The sequence below is a fragment of the Peromyscus californicus genome, unplaced genomic scaffold, assembly GCF_007827085.1.
Source record: "Peromyscus californicus insignis strain IS unplaced genomic scaffold, ASM782708v3 Scaffold_15__1_contigs__length_86483966, whole genome shotgun sequence".
Classification (NCBI taxonomy): domain Eukaryota; kingdom Metazoa; phylum Chordata; class Mammalia; order Rodentia; family Cricetidae; genus Peromyscus; species Peromyscus californicus.
In genome coordinates, this window is record NW_026294447.1 from 52094299 (window position 1) to 52113346 (window position 19048).

The following is a 19048-nucleotide window of genomic DNA, read 5'->3' on the forward strand; positions in this document are numbered from 1 at the left end:
ACCATCCCACAGCAGCCAAGCCTGTTTTTGTTTTTGAGGCAGGGTCTCACTGTGTATCCCTAGATTGCCTGTAACTCATTAGATCAGGCTGGTCTTGAACTCACAGAGACCTACTTGCCTTTGTCTCCTGAGTGCTGAGATAAAAGGTGTGAGGGACCACACTCACCTTTACTTTCTTGTATTTTGTCTAAGTATGCCCACAGGAAGATAGCAATGTTTGCTTATTAGATTGTGTGGGGTCAGACAGGTAAAATAAGGATCGTTCTATGATTTTCGATTGTTAGGTGAATTATGAATATAGTAGATCCTAGAAAAATGCCAGTGGCGAATAATGCTGCCGAGTGTGGTTTTTGTAAGATAGTAATCTTACTTGAACTAGAGATGCTGGCGGGTACTGAACCCCTCTGGGTGCCATCAGCCTTGCTTTTAAGAGATACAGGCATTTTGAGGATAATAACAAAACAGTGCCCTAGGTGTATGGTGCTTTCTTTCTGAGACTCTTCAAATAGCTATTATAGTCTTCCTGGAGGCAAGCCAGCAAAAGATCATTTTATATGTAAGAGGATAGTCTGATCTTAAAATGGCTTGTTCATGCGTTGTAACAAAATCAAGTTGAGGCTCTGCCCTTGCTTATTTCTCATTTATTTATTCATTCAACAAATATAGTGATTTATTTTTATTTTTATTTATCATAATACTATTCTAGTACTTTGGGGATTTTTAAAATCTAGTCTGGGAAGGGATGAATAATAAATATAAGGGGTGACCAAACACTTTATTGTTTATTTTTGTGGACTTTTGGGTTCAGGAGATGGCTCAGAGGATAAAGTGCTTGCTATGTGATCATGGGGACCTTGGTTTGGATCCCCAACTATCCACATAAAAGCTAGGCATGGCATTTATAACCCCAGCGTTCTGGGAGGCAGAGATGAGTTCATCTTGTGGGCTTGCTGACCAGTTAGTCTAGCTAAAATCATGAACTGCAAGTCCATTGAGCAACCCTGTCTCAAGAAGACAGGGGAAGCAACAGAGGAAACATTTATAGACAACCTCTGGCCTTCACTCATGGGCAAATCCACCTTCACAAACATGGTTGTGCAATTGCGAACACACACACACACACACACACACACACACACACACACACACACACACACCTGCATCATTAATCAGTCTACTTTGGGAACTGAAGGAAAAGACAGCCTTATAACAATCTCCAAATGATAAACAAGAGTAGTATCTTGCGTAAACTAATACATAACTTTGTCCTGTGTACACCCCAGTCACAAATAACCCAGTGTCATGTGATAAGTGTCATGCACAGGTCACAGGTAGACATGCACCATTCTGGACCAATGATTGGGACAGGGCTCAGCAGCAGGTACATCTGAATCAGCATTATGGGACGGGATTTTAATAGGAATGTAATATAGATAGGACATATTTGGAAAGCAAGAATGTCAAGGACAAAGAGATGGGGGAGGTGCTAAAAAGGGGGGGGGCAAGAAATGGGAAACACTAGTGAGGTGATCCTAGGTTGCAGTGTGTAAGCTGTGGTTTCAGAGGAGTAAGGGACAGTGGCTGGAGAAGTGTGCCAGGGTCCAAGTGGGAGGTGTCCTGACGACAGTGACTCTCTAGTGATGGGTGGAGATCCAGAAGTAGTACAAAGTGAGCAGAGGCAGCACCCGGCTTAAACTGGAAAGTGTGAAGAAGAGAGGACCCTCTGTAAACATGTTTCCAGAACTCAGGCTGTAAAAATGTAACACAGAGCCGGGCAGTGGTGGCGCAAGCCTTTAATCTCAGCACTCGGGAGGCGGATCCAGGCGGATCTCTGAGTTGGAAGCTAGCCTGGTCTCCAAAGTGAGTTCCAGGAAAGGCGCAAAGCTACACAGAGAAACCCTGTCTCGAAAAACCAAAAAAAAAAAAAAGTAACACAGAACAGCCTTTCTCTGAAAAGTTTGTTAGTAAAGGAAGAGAAACAGGCAAGGGAGTGGATGTCAAAGACTTGGGGGGCTGATAAAGAAAGTCTGGATAGATTCACGGTCCCTGGGGAGGATTAACGGAAAACAGGCCGAAGGAGAGAATTGTGGCACCAAGTGTTAGCGGAGCCAGGCTCAGGCAGGCTGAGAGCATGATAAAGGGCCTGGTGGAGAAGGGCAGCAATGCTGGAAGGAAAGATAACTTTAGAAGCAAAGAAAAAATGTCTTCGGGGGATTTAATAGAAGATTTAAGCCTTAAGGAGAGTAAGTGTAGCAGACTTCTCCAGAGAGACAAGCTAGAGACTGGGTTGGGAGCCCCAAGAACATGGAAGAAATTATACAACAGCCAACAGGAGGGAGTCAATAAGAAATAACGAAGAACTGCCGCATCTTCAGAGCCCCGCCGAAGGGCGCTAACCCGCTTTCAGTGGGTGGTTTCAGCATTTGGATTTCTTTTTGTCTGGTGCTGAGGGGTGTAGAGGTGAAAACGTGTTCACTGGATGTACTCAGTCATGTCTCCCCTCTTCTTTCTCCCAACCTTCTATCACTCAGCCCAGCTCCACCTTAGCTTGTTAGAATAAACTAAATGTCGGCTTCTTCCTAGGTGAGCTGACCATGGGAGGTGGGTCCTTCAATCATGAAGTTTCTAAAGGAGAGACCTCTGTCTCTCAGAGTCCACACCGTGACCTGAAAAAAGGGTTCTGATAGCCTTAAGTTTGGATCATATGCCTGCTGGCTCGTAGGTTACTCACTCAGTTCAAGGCGGTGAAGTGTGTTGGTAAACCTGCTTTGTGCGTATCCTCATGACAGGAAAAGGGGGAGCCCTTGAGTGACAGTCTTGACAGTTTTTGGAAAGGCTGTCATTAGTGGACACGGAGCTATTCTTTGCCATTCAAAGAGGGGAAAGGCTACTGGGCAGAAAAAATGAAATAAACAAGGAAACTTTCTAGTTATTCACATAAGAAACAATTTTAAATCCACCTATCACACTATCATCTTTTTTTTGTTTTTGTTTTTGTTTTTTCGAGACAGGGTTTCTCTGTGTAGCTTTGCGCCTTTCCTGGAACTCTCTTTGGAGACAAGGATGACCTCGATCTCACAGAGATCCGCCTGCCTCTGCCTCCCAAGTGCTGGGATTAAAGGTGTGCACCACCACCGCCCGGCACACACTATCATCTTAATATAACTTACTTTTCTGTATTACTTAATTCATTTATATAGCTGAATTTGTAGATGGAATTAAAACTTTGTTATTTTTTTCAATATTGTTACGTAAAAGTAATTTCTTCAGAAAACATTAACAGATCTAAACACAGATGTTTGTTGGAGGATTATAGTCTTGTGGATGGGAGCCCTTTTACCCAGTACTTCCTACCATCGCCTACTGTCTACACCTACCATAAGACAGTGCTTCTCAACCTTCCTAATGCTGCAACCCTTTAATACAGTTCCTCATGTGGTGGGGACACCCCACCCATACAATTATTTTCCTTACTACTTCATAACTATAATTTTGCTACTGTTATGAATCATAATGTAAATTGATGGTCTTAGGTGACCCCTGTGAAAGGGTCATTTGACCCTCCCCCCCAAATGGATCAAGACCCACAGGTTGAGAACCACTGAGTTAAGAGACTAGACTCTTTCCTTCTGAACAAGTGGAGATGACTATAATGCCTTTGCTGCTGCTTGATTTCCCAGCCTGTGGAGAGTCGTCAAGTCTGAGTTCTCTCAGCTGTCTTCACTGGCGGTACCTCTCCTTCTTCACGCTCTGTCACTTCCTCATGGTGCTGACATATTCTGGACAATCATAAACGGCAACTTCAACAGCAAAGACTGGAAGATGAGGTTTGAAGCAGGTACTTCTCCATTGTTAAAAAATCCCCTGGGTCATAAGGTAGACCAGATGTTCAGTTTAGAAACTGTTGTTTTGGGCTTCATTCCTGATATTTAAAATCTCCATGTAGGAGCCCCAAGTTTACTTTTTTCTTATGGGGTTCAGTTCTTATGAGACCTAACTAGATGTCAATACATGGCCAGTGTGATGGTGCAAGGGCTGGTAAAGGTACTTGCCCCAAGTCTGAGGAGCTGAGCTGAGTCCTCTGGGACCACATGGTGGAAGGAGAGAACCATCTCCCACAGTTGTTTTCTGATCTCCTCACATGCTCTGTGTCACATACATGCCTCACCTGCAAGTAAATAAGTGAAATAGTATTTTAAATAAGTAAGTGTAAATTTTTTTCAATATATGTTAGTATATACACTTATACCTCTTGTCCTCTGTATTTTATATTGCAGTGGAAAAAGTAGCTGTCATTTGTAGGTTTTTGGATATTCACTCAGTGACCAAAAACCACCTGCTGAAGTACTCACTAGCACATGCCTTCTGCTGCTTTCTGACAGCTGTGGAGGATGTCAACCCCGCAGTGGCCACCAGAGCAGGTCTCCTGCTCGACACCATAAAGAGGCCAGCCCTGCAGGTGATGGGGGATGTGTGTTCTCTGATAATGTTGTCTGTCAACATTATCAACTCATTGACTTTGTCACTGTCTTGTTTAGCTGTGCTCCATCAAAATACCATAAACGGGGTGGCTCATAAAACCATAGAAATTTATGTAGTGTAATCCTGGAGTCTGGGAGGTCCATGATCAAGGCGCTTGTAGATTCAGTGTCTGGTAAGGGCTACTTTCTGGTTCATAGATGATGCCTTTAACTATGGCTGGGCCTTTGTTTAAGGACAAGAATCCTATTTGTGAGGAATCTAGCCACATGGCTTTGTCGTCTCCCCCAAACTCTCTTTCTAATGTTATCACATAAGTGGTTGAGTTTCAGCATAATGAACCTTTTAGCGGAGTGGACACAAACATTCAGACTATAGCACCATGCAAACTCGTGATATTGGTGATGGTGGTAGCAGAGATCTGTGTGTGTTCCAATGTGTGCTTGTTCTGTTATAATGAAAACAAGGAGAGATCTATTTTACCCCAGACTCTCCCAGAACCATATCTTATTAAAGGTAGCTTGTTTTATTTACTGATACAACTTTTTTAAATGTTTTTTTTCCACATGCTGATAAAATCTGTAGACACATGTAATTGTTGTATGTGGCAGGAAGTCGAGGAGCACATTTTCTAAAGTAGGCTGGTTCATTCCGTACTATCCAGTTGGCCTCTGGCCTGGAGCTGCTGTTAGAGGCTAGATGCTAAATGGAATCGAAGTGAAGTACAATAGGGTAAGAATACCACCACACGAAATATCGTGAATCAAAACCAAAGAGACATAGTAGAGGTGACCTGGAGAGGGTTGTGATTTATCTTCTGTGATAACCTTCTACTGTAATAAGAAAGCAAACCTCAGAGAGATGATAGGACTTAGCAAAGGGCACACAGTGCATTAGTGCCAGCCAGGACTAGGGTCTCTACTGTTCTTCTACATTGATACTGGTTTGAATTTTATTGTTCTTATCAAAACTGATAACAATAGCAAGAGCTAACATTTGCCAGGCAAGTACTCCATTGCCAGGGAGGGGTAGGGGTGTCCTGTCATGCAGGACCTCCCTTAACCCTCAGAATAGCTTTTTGTATGTTCCCATGGTTACTTTTGGGGAAGCTGGAGGTTGGGAAGGCAAAGTCCAGTTTTCAGAGTCATGACCCTGAAACAGACTCCAGTTTGACTAGTAATAAAGCCCATGTTCTTAACTTTTTCTCCTTTCTCCCTTCTTTTTCTCTCCCTTACTGTCTTCCCTCATTCTCTCTAGTAGAAAGAGTTTTCATTTGTTGTAAGACCAAGCAAGAAGAAAGAATCATCTGTGTAGGATCTGGATCTGGCTGTGCTGCCCAAGGCACACTGTGCCTATGAAACTCAGCTGTCCTCTAGATAGTTCTTCCCAGTTGACTTTCCAGGCAGTTGATAACCTTCCTTTGCTTAGGGCTACTCATTAAGTGATGGTAGCATGGATGAACGGGATGGCTGGATAAGTTACATTTTTAAATTTAAATAAGTTTAAAAGAAAAGGTCATTGACTAAAGAAATAGATGTTCCATCCTGTCTTAAGTTAGTGTTCTATTGCTGTGAAAAGACACCATGGCCAACTCTTATAAAGGAAAATATTTAATTGGGACTGGCTTACAGTTCAGAGATTTAGTCCAGTATTATCACGGCAGGGAACATGGCAGTGTGCAGGCAGACATGGTGCTGGAGAGGTAACTGAAAGTTCTATATCCGGATCCTCCGGCAGCAGAAAGGGACAGTGAGACACTAGGCCTAGATTGAGCTTCTGACACCTTGAAGCCCACCCCCAGTGACACACTTCCTCCAACAAGGACACACCTACTCCAAGGCCACACACACACACACACACACACACACACACACAAATAGAATAAAATATAATGGTGAAAGTATGCTTCTCAGTAAAAGATACAGATATTTGAAAGAAGCACTGGTATTTGGAATAAGTGGATGTTATTTAGTATTTAGAAAATAAGTGGCATACATTTAGTTGATATTTCTGGACCAAATTGAAGAGGTATTCTGAAATCAGGAGAAACTCTCTTGTGCATTTCCCCCCTTTCAATACTTGTGATCAGAAAGATTCCAGACGGGTAATTTTGCTTTGGGGAATATTGCCTTGTTCCATCGACTACCTGGTGTACATTCTTTGACGGCTCTTAGATGTTTGTCTGATCCCTCTTTTCCAGGGTCTCTGTCTCTGCCTTGACTTCCAGTTTGACACTGTAGTTAAAGACCGACCCACCATCCTGAGCAAGCTTTTACTCTTGCATTTCCTTAAGCAAGATATTCCTGCTTTGAGCTGGGAGTTCTTTGTCAACAGATTTGAGACACTTTCTTTAGAAGCTCAGCTACACTTGGATTGTAACAAAGAATTTCCTTTTCCTACAAGTAAGTGAGACAAAAGACTTGCTGTAAGCAGTCCCAGCACCATTTTTTTTCTTTTTCTTTTTTTGCTAAGTAAGTAGATGACACTTGGCATGTAGCTTGTTTTCCACATGAAAGAGAATGTCTTGACCTCATGTACTCAGTTCCTCAACTGTTGAGTGCTTATGATGCTAATCTGTAGATTTAATATGTTACGGTGGTCTCAGATGTGAATTTCTCTCACTTTCTGGAGGACACATAGTAACCATCTGTGAATGTCTTAAGTATTAAGTAGTTATTATGTTGATTATATCTGTGAATAGTTTTGTGAGGCACATTTGTACTGTGCAAACTCCCATCTGCTTATTATTCAGTTGCTTGTGGCTCTAAATTTATGAGCAAAACATAACAAAATTAGATAATCAAACCTCATGAATTAAACAGGAAAATGATAGTCATGATAGAGAGTAGTCATGATTTTTTACGGTAAGACACGTCATGGTCTTAGAGGGCGGTGAATGATTCATGCACACATGAACGATGTCTTCTTATCCTGAAACTCAGATGGGTTATTTAAAAAAAGCTGAATCACATGGCCAGCCAAGGAGAAGAATAACGTCTTTCATTCTTTTTGCAAAGCCATCACTGCTGTGAGAACCAACGTTGCCAACCTCAGTGATGCTGCGTTGTGGAAAATCAAGAGGGCACGCTTTGCAAGAAACCGTCAGAAGAGCGTGCGGTCTCTGAGGGACAGCGTTAAGGGGCCCGCAGAATCCAAGAGGGCACTCTCCCTCCCTGAGACCCTGACTTCCAAAATCCGTTGAGTATCTTCCTTCTTCCTCCTGTGATGTCTGCTTAATGTCTTTCTGAGCTAACGTGTCTTGTCAAATGTTCACAGAAAGTAGCACAGTTTGCAAACTGAGCCTGTCCATCAAGGTTGGCCCTCAAAGTCTTGGGAAAAATCACCCCATTGACGTAAAAGTCACGGGTGGCTTTCTCTAGTTTGTGGGTGCAAAATCTAGACTGGTATAGCAATAGTTATGAAATATAGAGGGAAGCAGATCCAGTGCTGCTTGGTGGGAGCCTTAGAGGAGACGTTGATTTTTGCGTGTTAGACTACAATTCAAGGCTGACCAGCAGGGCAGCCTGGGAACCTGGGGCTTTCTGAATGAGACTTAGATAACAAAAGCCATGCAGCTAAAGGGGCAGTGTTCAAACTTTGAATGATTGTCATTTTATGAGTGCTAGGAGCAACCACATAAGCCTCCAGAAAAACCAGTAAAAATGGTGGCTTTTGCAAAAGAAAAATCATGCTGAAGAGAAGTTGGATTTCTACTCAACTTCAGATAACTTATAAATGTAAATAAGCTTTTTGTCTATTTAAAAAGACCATACACATTTATTTTATAAAGGTCTTTATATTATATTTTTGAAGAGAGTACACTTCCTTAAATAACCAAATGACTGGATAAATACTAGTGTTTAACAGCAGCACATAAGTGGCAAATAATAAAGCCTGCAGAACTAAATCACTATGGATGAATGAGTATATTTAGATGATTTAATCTTAAATAACACCCATGAAGTGAACACCTTAAGCACACTTCTCCTGTCCAAAGCAGAAAGATTTGCATTTTCATTGGCATTTATTAGAGAACAGCTTTATATAACATAATCATGTTAATCATAAATATGATTTGATTTTCTTTGCTACGTTTTTCTTTTTTATGACAAGCTCTGAGTATGTGGTATTTTGAATCTTAGAAGAGTCGGTTGAAAGCCTTTAAAGTAATTAATAGCCTTAGCTTCTTAGGGAGCAAAGTGAATCACACTGAGGAATAATTCATAGTGGCCCTGGGAGAAGCTGCTGCTAGATGGAGGGCGCCTACCCTAAGTTAAATTAACTGCAACTTTTATATCAGTTTTCCAGCCCTTTAATAACCTAACTGATGAGTTTGGGGTATTCATTTTATTTATCGGTATTCCTTATTATTAATTCACACAGCCTCTTTGATGCTTTTAGAATCCAAATAACATTAAGGGGTTTTCTTGAGATCAGAAACAAAACACAGACATTTTGGAGTAAACATCTTTTATGTGATGTTAATTACAAATAAGAAAACTAAGCTTGCTTCTGCTATCCAGAGCAGCCAGCACTGAGTATTTTTCTAGGCTCAACTTGTGTTTAATGCTTATTTAAATAGAGTTGTTGTTGATTTTTAAGCTGTGAGGTTGACCAGGCATGAGCAGTCTGCTCCAGCTCTCGGTGGGACACCTGAACAGACGCCAGGTGGGTACTTCTGACGTTGAAGGGCCGTGCACAAGTGTCTTTATCATAGGTTCCCAAGGTAAAGAACGCAGTGTTTCTCACTGGACCAGAGTGATGTTAGGATTTGTGAGCCTCAAAAGGGTCTCATTCTCAATGCTCAAGTGTCTGAACTGCTGGTGTGCCAAATCTTTACATCGTTTTCTAAGCAGATGGTTTCTGATCCCATTGACTCTTGGTCCAGTAAGAAGCATCTAATTGCCCACCTCCCCACAGACAGCAGGTGTGATTAGGATTGTGCTCCTTGCTACTATATGACTTATGTTTGTATGTGTAAGTTACACATAGAAACACTGTGTTCGTAGGTAAGAGTTTTCTTTAGGTAAAACATACACTTCATTTGCATTTTGAAAGGTTTTATGTTTGAACCACCATCTGCTCATCCTCGTAGCTGCTCTTATTCCTTGCAAGTCTGTGCATTTCTGTCCCTTGGGAGCATTTCCGTTGTTTGGAGGATTTGAAGGTCTTTTTTAGGGTGACATAGCGTAACTTATCATGTCACATTCCTTATTGTGTTATAACTTAGCATGAAGTATCCCAAGTGTTGAGCAGATATTGGCAAGGACATTACTAACTGAATGCTGTCCACACAGTGCCAACATTCACTGAGAGGACTGTGAGTTTCTGAACATCTGCATGTCTGGCACATCAACCTCAGTGACTCACCTATGTATCGTTCTACAAACATTTGGATTTTTATTTGAGTATGACTTTAAATTAAAACTTTTTAGAGTGGTATTGACTGACACTCTGAGAAAAGATTTAAATAAGGAGACTTTGAAGATCATGAGTATTGCACATTAGAAAACAGACACTCAAAACACAGAAATTCAGGAGTTGGAGAGATGAAAAGGTCCCAGAGACTGTGAATACAGGAAGTAGATGGGGCAAAAAAGTCTCCTTTCTTTTTTGAAAGGGATCTAAAGATACAGAATGGCAAACATGTGGCTGAGTCCCTCTTTGATTTATACCTGTCTCTTCTTTGAGGAGAGAGAGAAGAGAGGGGAATTTATAAGAACTTCTGATCTAGTGGCACCCAGTGTCATTAGAAAGGGAGATCTGGGCTGGAGAGATGGATCAGTGGTTAAGAGCATTGGCTGCTCTTGCAGAGGACCCAGGTTCAATACCCAGCACCCACACGATGGTTCACAATTGTCTGTAACTCCAATTCTATGGGATCTGATACACTCTTCTGGCCTCTTAGGGCACCAGGCATAGGCCACATACAGTGCACTTATATACCTGTAGGCAAAGAATTCATACACATAAAAAATAAATAAATCTTCTAAAGAAAGAAAGGTGAGGTCCATCTGGTTCCCCTTTAGTGAAGCCTTTTGGAGAAAATTCTTAGGCAGTTTTATATATTTCCTCCATTTTATCTTGAGGCTGGTCTTTTGGTCCACACTTCTTGAAAGTCCAGTCTTTGTTTATTATTATCTATTTAAACAATTCAACCAAAGGAGCCCCTCACATCTCTGTAGGAAAATGTCCACGTGTTTGCTGAGGTTAAGAAAGTCTCAAGCAGCGCATCATCCCGCCAAGGACCAGGTGGCAAGAGGCAGACAGCATCTGTGTTTAAAAAGACTTGTGTGGAGAGAACCCACGTGATAACAGGGCAGGGAAAACTTGCCTAGCTTGGTAGCAGTTGGCCTAGCTCTTAAGGCATATGGAACTACTGTTGCATCTTTAAATTATCCTTGCCAGGATCCTGATGTTTTTCACTTGGAAGCGAAGGAATGCTCCATCAGAAGACGGAGCAGGGTAGAGGGAAACAGAAGAGCTTGCTGCTTAACAAACAGACTTCTGTTTAGTCTGGTCAGTGAGCCCCTCTGTGCAGACTGGCTAGTGATTAGGCCTGACATAAACCAGGTGTGGTTTAATTATGCAGTAAAGAGCTTTCTAGTTGGTGTTTAGGCTGAACTCTGGGGCTCTGGGTTTACAGTGTATGATTTTCTAAGATTAGCCTTTCCATAGGACTTACAGCCAATAAAGCAGAAGGTTTCTATAGATAGACAGTATATCCTGCAAGGCCTGTAGAAAGCTGCATTCCTCTGTAATGTATGGGAGCCAAACCAAATCTTTTGTGCATATAAATAATACTCATGGAGTGTGATAGCTAACATTGGGGGTGCCCTAACATTCCCGTTGCATAGGAGAAGAAACTGAGTTTCTCATAAAGGGATAGATGTCACAGATTTGTTGGTGACAGACCTGGGTCTCACACCCAGAGTTCCTGAACTCCCTATTTCTATGGCATATGTGGCCAGTGCACGCAGGAACTCATTCTGATGTCAGACTCCATAACTGCTGGCCTGACATTTGTGCAGTTATGTAAGGTGTATTTTCACTAATACTGTGAGCACCTCAGCTTTGTGTGTCTACAATGCCCACTGAAGGTTAGTGGGGTGCATGGTTCACAAGGTCTATAAGCTCGATCGATACTGAATGAACAGTGCCAACCACATGAATATAAAATGCTCAGTCCTACCGTGTTTATCATCCCCTGAGATGAATAACTGGAAAGTAAGAGGATATAAACATATTTCATACATGTTTTATGTCTCTTCACCTATAGTGTATTTACACAAATGCCTAACTTTTACTTTACCGAACCTTTGGGTACATGTAAGTTTTTTTTTTTTTTTCCACTCTATGTACAGACAAGAAAACTGAACCATTGTAGTATTCCATAATTCTGCTTAGTGATTGGCTTAAGATCACATCAGTTTGGAACATGACTAGTAGTTGTACACACAAGACTCGGCTGCTTGCTTTCCACTACAGGAGGGGCCTCCTGATGTTGGCTCTGTGGGCTTCGGCCTCGTAGCACATGAGGACATTGATCTGCTTGACCTGGTATTCAGGCCTGCTACAGTGTCCATATAAAAGTCCTTTCCCAGGCTGCGTCAGTCCTCTCAGAGCATGCGTTCTTCCAGCCGGTAGAGAAATTTGGAAATCTCCTTACTCATACTTACACTTAAAAGAAAAGCTGCTTCATGCTAGTTAGAACTGGTGAAAGTGTCTTGCATTGGCCTGTCCTGCTTCCTCTTTAGTGGCCTAGCCTGGAATTTCAAACAACTTCTCTGAGCTCTCTTGTCCTGCAGATGATTTACTATTCAGCTCACTTACTTGCAAAGTGCCTGTTGACCACTAAGGTACCAGTTGTTTCTATAGGAACGCTTGTGTTTACAATAATAGTTTTGAGAAGTACCTTTTACTGAACAAACTTTTCTCCATCTACTCTACCAGGAAGCACAGAGCACAAAGATCCAGAGAGATGTTTACCATCTCAACTTGCTTATAGGCAAGTAAGGGGCATAAATGTGACCATCAGAGAGTGCTTAGTTGGAGCGAAAGTGCTACTCATCAGATGCAGCAGGAGGGCACTTCATCAGCTGAAGCCACAGGGGGCTTTCCATCCAGGTTTTCACGGGTGGACACTGCCATAGTTTGTCTTCAGTTGCTGTGATAAAACACCGTGCCTGAACACATGGGAAGAAAGGATTGACTTCATCTTACAGCTTACAGTCCATCATGAAGGGAAGTCAGGGTAGGAACTCAAGGCAGGAACCTAGAAGCAGGAACTGAAGCAGAGGCCATGGAGGAGTGCTGCTCACTGGCTTGCTCCCCATCATCTAGGACTACCTATCCAGGGATGGCACCACCCACAGTGGGCTGGAGCATCCCACATCAATCATTAATCAAGAAGATGCCCCACAGACTTATCTACAGGAATCTGATGGGGGCATTTTCTCAGATGAGAGACACTCTTCTAAAATGACTCCAGCTTGTGTCAAGTTGACAAACAAACAAACAAACAAACAACAAAACAAAATAAAAACCCATAACCAGGACAGAGTATAAACACATGGTGATAGGACACAGGCTAGGATGAGGCAAGAGCAGGATGGAGGAGCGTGTGAACTATGAGGTCAGCTTCCCAGCCCTTCTGCAGTAGTAGGAACACACACACACACACACACACACACACACACACATTGGAACTGCTATGAGAAAGGTTTAAGTTGACACATAAGTGAGGAAATAAGATTGGAATGTAGCATTTGACCTTGAATTTTCTGGGCCAAATGTAGGAACAAACTCATGGAAATGGTCTCCACTTTCCCTGCCTGATTGTCACGCATTATCTTGAAAGAAAGGTCAGTGAGTCAGTTCATACAGAGGCATGTTCCCACATTATTTTTTCTGTTTTGGGACCTCAATTTTTCTCTTATATAGAAGACAAGAGCTGGAATATTATATTAGACACTTGTGAACATTAAATATCTACTACATGTGGGATAGCATCCTGTGCTCTGTGAAGGCTGCTAAGATGGATAAGACATAGCACATACCTCCAAGTCATGTATGTATTTACAAGGAAAATAAACAATGGATAGATAAAGTTCTGCCTTGCATAAAAGATATTTGGGAAATGCTAAAGGAAAATTTCCTCTTTTTTTCCTGCCTCTAGCTCCCCTCTTTTCGTATCTTTGAAACACAACAGAATATAGGGACCATGTCCAATTACTGGGGGGAGTGTGGGTGGGCATAGGGATAAGAATGGCTTCTGGGAAGTAGATTCATCGCACAAAACACGGGAGTGGATGGACCGAGATCACTGTGAGCAAAGATGAGGGTGGGCTAGCATTGGCTCTTCTGAAATCCATAAGTAGCCCAGCTTGGGGGAGTGCTGAGCATTCGGGCAAGTGGAGGATGGGAGGGCTAGGAGATACATCTGGAAAAAGCAGATTCTACCTAGTGCCAATAACCTGAATCTGTGATGTTGTATTCTGCTTCAGAGTTTCAGTCAGTTACTCCACTCCGTGAACGAGCTGTGGAGAACCCAGTCCACACTAAATTATGGTAGACTAGCTCTGCCTCCAGAATTACAATGATGTCTATACTTGCATTTACGGAAATAAAGTCAAACCTTTTAACATGAATCACTATGGTTAAGGAAGATAAAGGAAAAAACACATATATTAGTATTGAAAACTAACGGGTGCTCTAATTGTCATGCCTTTAGTTGTAGGTATTTGGTTTTAAAATGGAAATTGTACATCTTTTATAGATCATTCAAGTAGTAATAAATAACAGCCCATCCAGTTTGTACAGTTTATTTTTTATAGGGATTTGACCTGGGTCAGTTTCCCTTAAGAAGTGTGTGTCTGTCATAAGTCCACTCTATTCTAATGGAAGATGATGAGCTAAATGCAGACTTGCAATGTCCAGGGTGAGAGGGGCAGATTAATGGAATAAGAAATAGTGTTTTACTATATGCACGGGGATAAGTACATTCAATGACTTGTTAAGGGTCTCTCGTTATGACTGTTGAGGGAAGGCAGACTAAAAGCAGCAAGCATCACTCCGAAGCACTGATCACTGAAATGAGGACACATATGAAATGATATTCAGTTATTAAAAAATACCATTTGCTGGGAATTAAAAAAAAATCACGCCCCTTGTAATAGGAAGGAGAGTTTTGAACTAGTTAAGATGGAGTTTGATGAGTTGTTTTCTCGCCTGTGACTTGAGACAGAATGAGATGGAGGCAGGACTCTCTCTATTCTGATGTCCCTAGAGTATTAGGACTAAGATCAAAGTAGTTACACCATCCCTGCTTCCATTTAGGAGTCAAATTATGCTAGACATGAAGGAACCAGGCAGGCCTGAGAGATGCGTGCTCTTCTAAAGCCTGCACCCCAGAGCTAAAAGAAATTGAGTGCTGAAACCCTGCCCCAGCAGGATTGCCTGCTACTGTAGTGACATTGGACCCACATGGAACCTAGATGCATGCACTTGTCACACCTTTTTTTTAAACCAATTTACCTGAAGCAATAGTATTATTCTAATTGTAAAATAATACCCCAGAAGGGGGAAATCAAAAGTAGTTTTTAAAAATATGTATTTTCTACTTATGTGTGTGTGTATACCTGCTTGTTTACATGTGCACCACATGTGTGTAGGTGCCTTAGAGGCCAGAAGAGGGAGCTAGAGTCTCTGGGTCTGAAGTCACAGGGGCCTGTGAACTGCATGGTGTGGATGCTAGGAACTGAACCCCTGTCCTCTGCAAGAGCAGCTAGTGCTCTTAACTGATGAGCCAAATCTCTAACCCCACAAAGTAGACAGTTTTTTTTCAACTTTTTAATGATAAAAAGAGTTCTCTCTCACTAGTGGTGGTGGCACACACCTTTAATCCCAGTGCTTGGGAGGCAGAGGCAGACAGATCTCTGAGTTTGAGGTCAGCCTGGTCTATAGAGTGAGTTCCAGAACAGCCCGGGCTACAAAAAAAAAAAAAAAAAAAAAAAAAAAAAATCAAAAACAAAAAACAAAACAACAAAAATCAAAACCAAGCCGGGCGGTGGTGGCGCATGCCTTTAATCCCAGCACTCGGGAGGCAGAGCCAGGCGGATCTCTGTGAGTTCGAGGCCAGCCTGGGCTACCAAGTGAGTCCCAGGAAAGGCGCAAAGCTACACAGAGAAACCCTGTCTCGAAAAACCAAAAAAAAAAAAAAAAAAAAAAAAATCAAAACCAAAAAGATAAAAGAGTTCTCTCTATATGTGTGTGTTTTGTTTTTCAGAGATTTACATAAGAATTGCTTTTGATCAAATCTTACAAACATTCAGTTTAACTGTAATATGGGATGAAATTGGACCTTTCTGGTCTTTCATTGAAATAAGGTGTTCCACATAATTTGATTCATGATAAATACCTCAGTATAATGATGCTATGGATTATTCATGTGTGAAACAAATTCTTAGGTGCTTTAAAAATGATTTTAATGGGGAAAATTCCTAAGGCATGTTGCATGTATGCATATTGCATGTATGCATGCCTTTGTGGACAGACTGATGAGACAGAAAATGTTAATGTCTTGGGGCCATAATGACAAGTGTCAGAAGGTTCCCCTTAGACTTAGTTGGTTCTGCATGCTCTTGACCTTCAACTACCTCCTCCTCGTATATCTGTGGGTAGATCAACATCCTTCTGAAGACACAGGGAAAGTAGCTGACCAAGTTTGCTACCACCTACGCAGGCCATGTTGACGTGTAATTGGTAACTTGATTCAGCATTACTTTATGCCACTTTCCCAGAGCGAAGTGGTCATTAAAAAGATTGGTGCCACTGTCCCAGAGAGAAGTGGCCGTTAGACAGATTGGTGCCACTGTCCCAGAGCGAAGTGGCCGTTAGACAGATTGGTGCCACTGTCCCACAGTAAAGTGGCCATTAGACAGACCAGTTCTGCAGTATAAGGAAACAATGCTTCTATTTTGCTTCTCTTCGTGGGACCCTGAAAGACAGAATTTGCCAAATTAACTGAGGCACTAGTGGATATAGATCACTCCCTGGATCTCTGTTGCATCATTTTTTACATCAAAATTTACATAATTTGCATAATTATAATAGATGCAACCAAGGCTAGGTTTGTGAAAGTTTGCGCCCAGTGCTTGTTCTCACTCTGCTGGACTTTTCCTTGCATGAAGAGATGAGGATGCTCGTGTCCAGCTCTAATAACCTACTACATAAAAACTTAAATTTAATTTTAATTTAGAAATTCTACTCGTTTGTCAAAAGGACAGGCTGCAGAGTGCTTTGAAAAATCTCCCAAACATAAATAAATACAGGAGAGTAAATAAGATTCTTCCTTCCCTGGAAGTCCTAAACCAAACCACCGAGTGGAAGAGGTGGGGCAGGCTAGAAGGCCTGTGTGCGGCTCAGGTAAAACCAGGAGTTTAAGAGGAAGCCAAGGACTAGGGTGCTTTTTCTTCCATGTGACCTCTCAGCTCACCTTGTGGTGTTTTTTTATTTTGCTTTGTTTTTTAATGTTTTTGAGAGCTCTCTCTCCTTCCCCTCTGTGTCTCATTACATACTGCAGGACTTATCATTGGCCATTTGTAATTCAAAGGCTACACACTGCTGAATCTCTCAACATTTGGAAAAAAACATTATTTTGCCACAGCTGACTCATGAACATTATTGGATTGAGACAATAATTTAAATAAAATCCCCCAGTGGATCTTTTTATGCTTAGTGAAATTTAGCCTCTTATTCTGGGGTTTATCTTAAACACAGTGTACAAACTGGACAGAGCCTTCTCTGTCCCCATCACTGAGGATACAACTTTGCCACTGTACTAAGAATTGCTAAGTGCAAAGTTTGTTAGCTATTTGTCTAATTTGAGGATAGTGTTGCTGTATAGTTCTTCAGTTTTACTTCCATTCCTGTCTCACTCCTGAGTAACTTGCTTAATGATGGAGACAGTAGCTACCACCCCCAGGAATGACGTTTTGCTTAGGAGCCATATTGAGCCTTCCCTTTCTCGTCTAGAACAGAACTTTTACGTGCGTAGTAGGAGCAGAAAGGAGGGAAATTTGTCAATGTCAGGTGACAGCTTGATGTGAACTCGAATGAGGGGACATAACTGCACGCTGACTGTGTTCCTTCCACTGACAGGACAACAGTCTCCTGAGAACGACAACACCATCAAGGACTTGCTCCCAGAAGATGCTGGCATTGACCACCAGACAGTTCACCAGCTGATTACAGTGCTCATGAAGTTCATGGCCAAGGATGAGAGCAGTGCTGAGTCAGACATTAGCAGTGCAAAGGCCTTCAACACGGTCAAGAGGCACCTCTACGTCTTACTCGGCTACGACCAACAGGAAGGCTGCTTCATGATTGCACCCCAAAAAATGCGCCTGTCAACGTGCTTTAATGCATTTATTGCAGGAATTGCCCAAGTAAGTGTAATAGTGCTTCCAGGAATCTTGTCACGGGTTTTGATAGAAACAAGGTATTCCATTCCATTTAGATAATGTTGCGTGTAAAAGATTGTTGAAATTATTTGGTATTAGGCAGGAGTCTGTAAAGGGGAGTATAAAGATGGAGTAGAGATTAGTAGCTTTGTATTATAAAGGAAATGTTTTTAAAATATATGTAACACAATATTAAAGCACTTTAAGTGTACAATGGCAATACGATAGCACAGTCAGTGAGATGCCCGTGGAACAAGCATAAGAAACCTGTGTTCAGTCTTCAAGGCCCAAGTGGAAAGCAAAACATAGTAGTGTGCATCTCTAACCCCAGCACTGGGGCAGTGGAGACGGAAGTGTGCATCTCTAACCCCAGCACTGGACAGTGGAGACGGAAGTGTGCATCTCTAACCCCAGCACTGGGGCAGTGGAGATGGAAGTGTGCATCTCTAACCCTGGTGCTGGAGCAGTGGAGATGGAAGTGTGCATCTCTAACCCTGGTGCTGGAGCAGTGGAGACGGAAGTGTGTATCTCTAACCCTGGTGCTGGAGCAGTGGAGACGGAAGTGTGTATCTCTAACCCCAGCACTGGGGCAGTGGAGACAGAAGTGTGCATCTATAACACTGGTGCTGGGGCAGTGGAGACAGAAGTGTGTATCTATAACCCTGGTTCTGGGGTGGTGGAGATGGAAGTGTGCATCTCTAACCCCACTGCTGGGGCAGTGGAGACGGAAGTGTGCATCTCTAACCCTGTTTCTGGGGTGGTGGAGATGGAAGTGTGCATCTCAAACCCCAGCGCTGGGGCAGTGGAGACAGAGAAGTTCCTGGAGCTCATTGCCTAGCCAGCCTATGTAATTGGTGTACTCCAAATTCGATGAGAGATCCTGTCTAATCTTGCAAGTTGCAGAAATATGAAGTAGGAAAGAATAAGGTGGAGAGAGGCTGAGGAAGACACCTGACATTGTCTGTGGCCTAGGTCTGCACACACTTGCATACATATGCATGATTGTGTGCACTTGTATAAATATTTGCACATTCACAAACATGTACACCTCATACACCCTTTCAGAAAATGTGTATAAATATGTACACACACACACACACACACAC

General features: G+C 42.2%; 1 protein-coding gene across 1 annotated transcript in view; it reads left to right on the top strand.

Annotated features, from left to right (window-relative positions):
* Positions 1 to 19048, top strand: part of Unc79 (unc-79 homolog, NALCN channel complex subunit) — a 245998-nt gene that overhangs the window by 136813 nt on the left and 90137 nt on the right. Inside the window, 6 exon segments of the mRNA XM_052738842.1 lie at positions 3681 to 3838; positions 4278 to 4459; positions 6680 to 6881; positions 7497 to 7676; positions 9082 to 9147; positions 17641 to 17927. Coding sequence (XP_052594802.1) covers positions 3681 to 3838; positions 4278 to 4459; positions 6680 to 6881; positions 7497 to 7676; positions 9082 to 9147; positions 17641 to 17927 — 1075 coding nt within the window.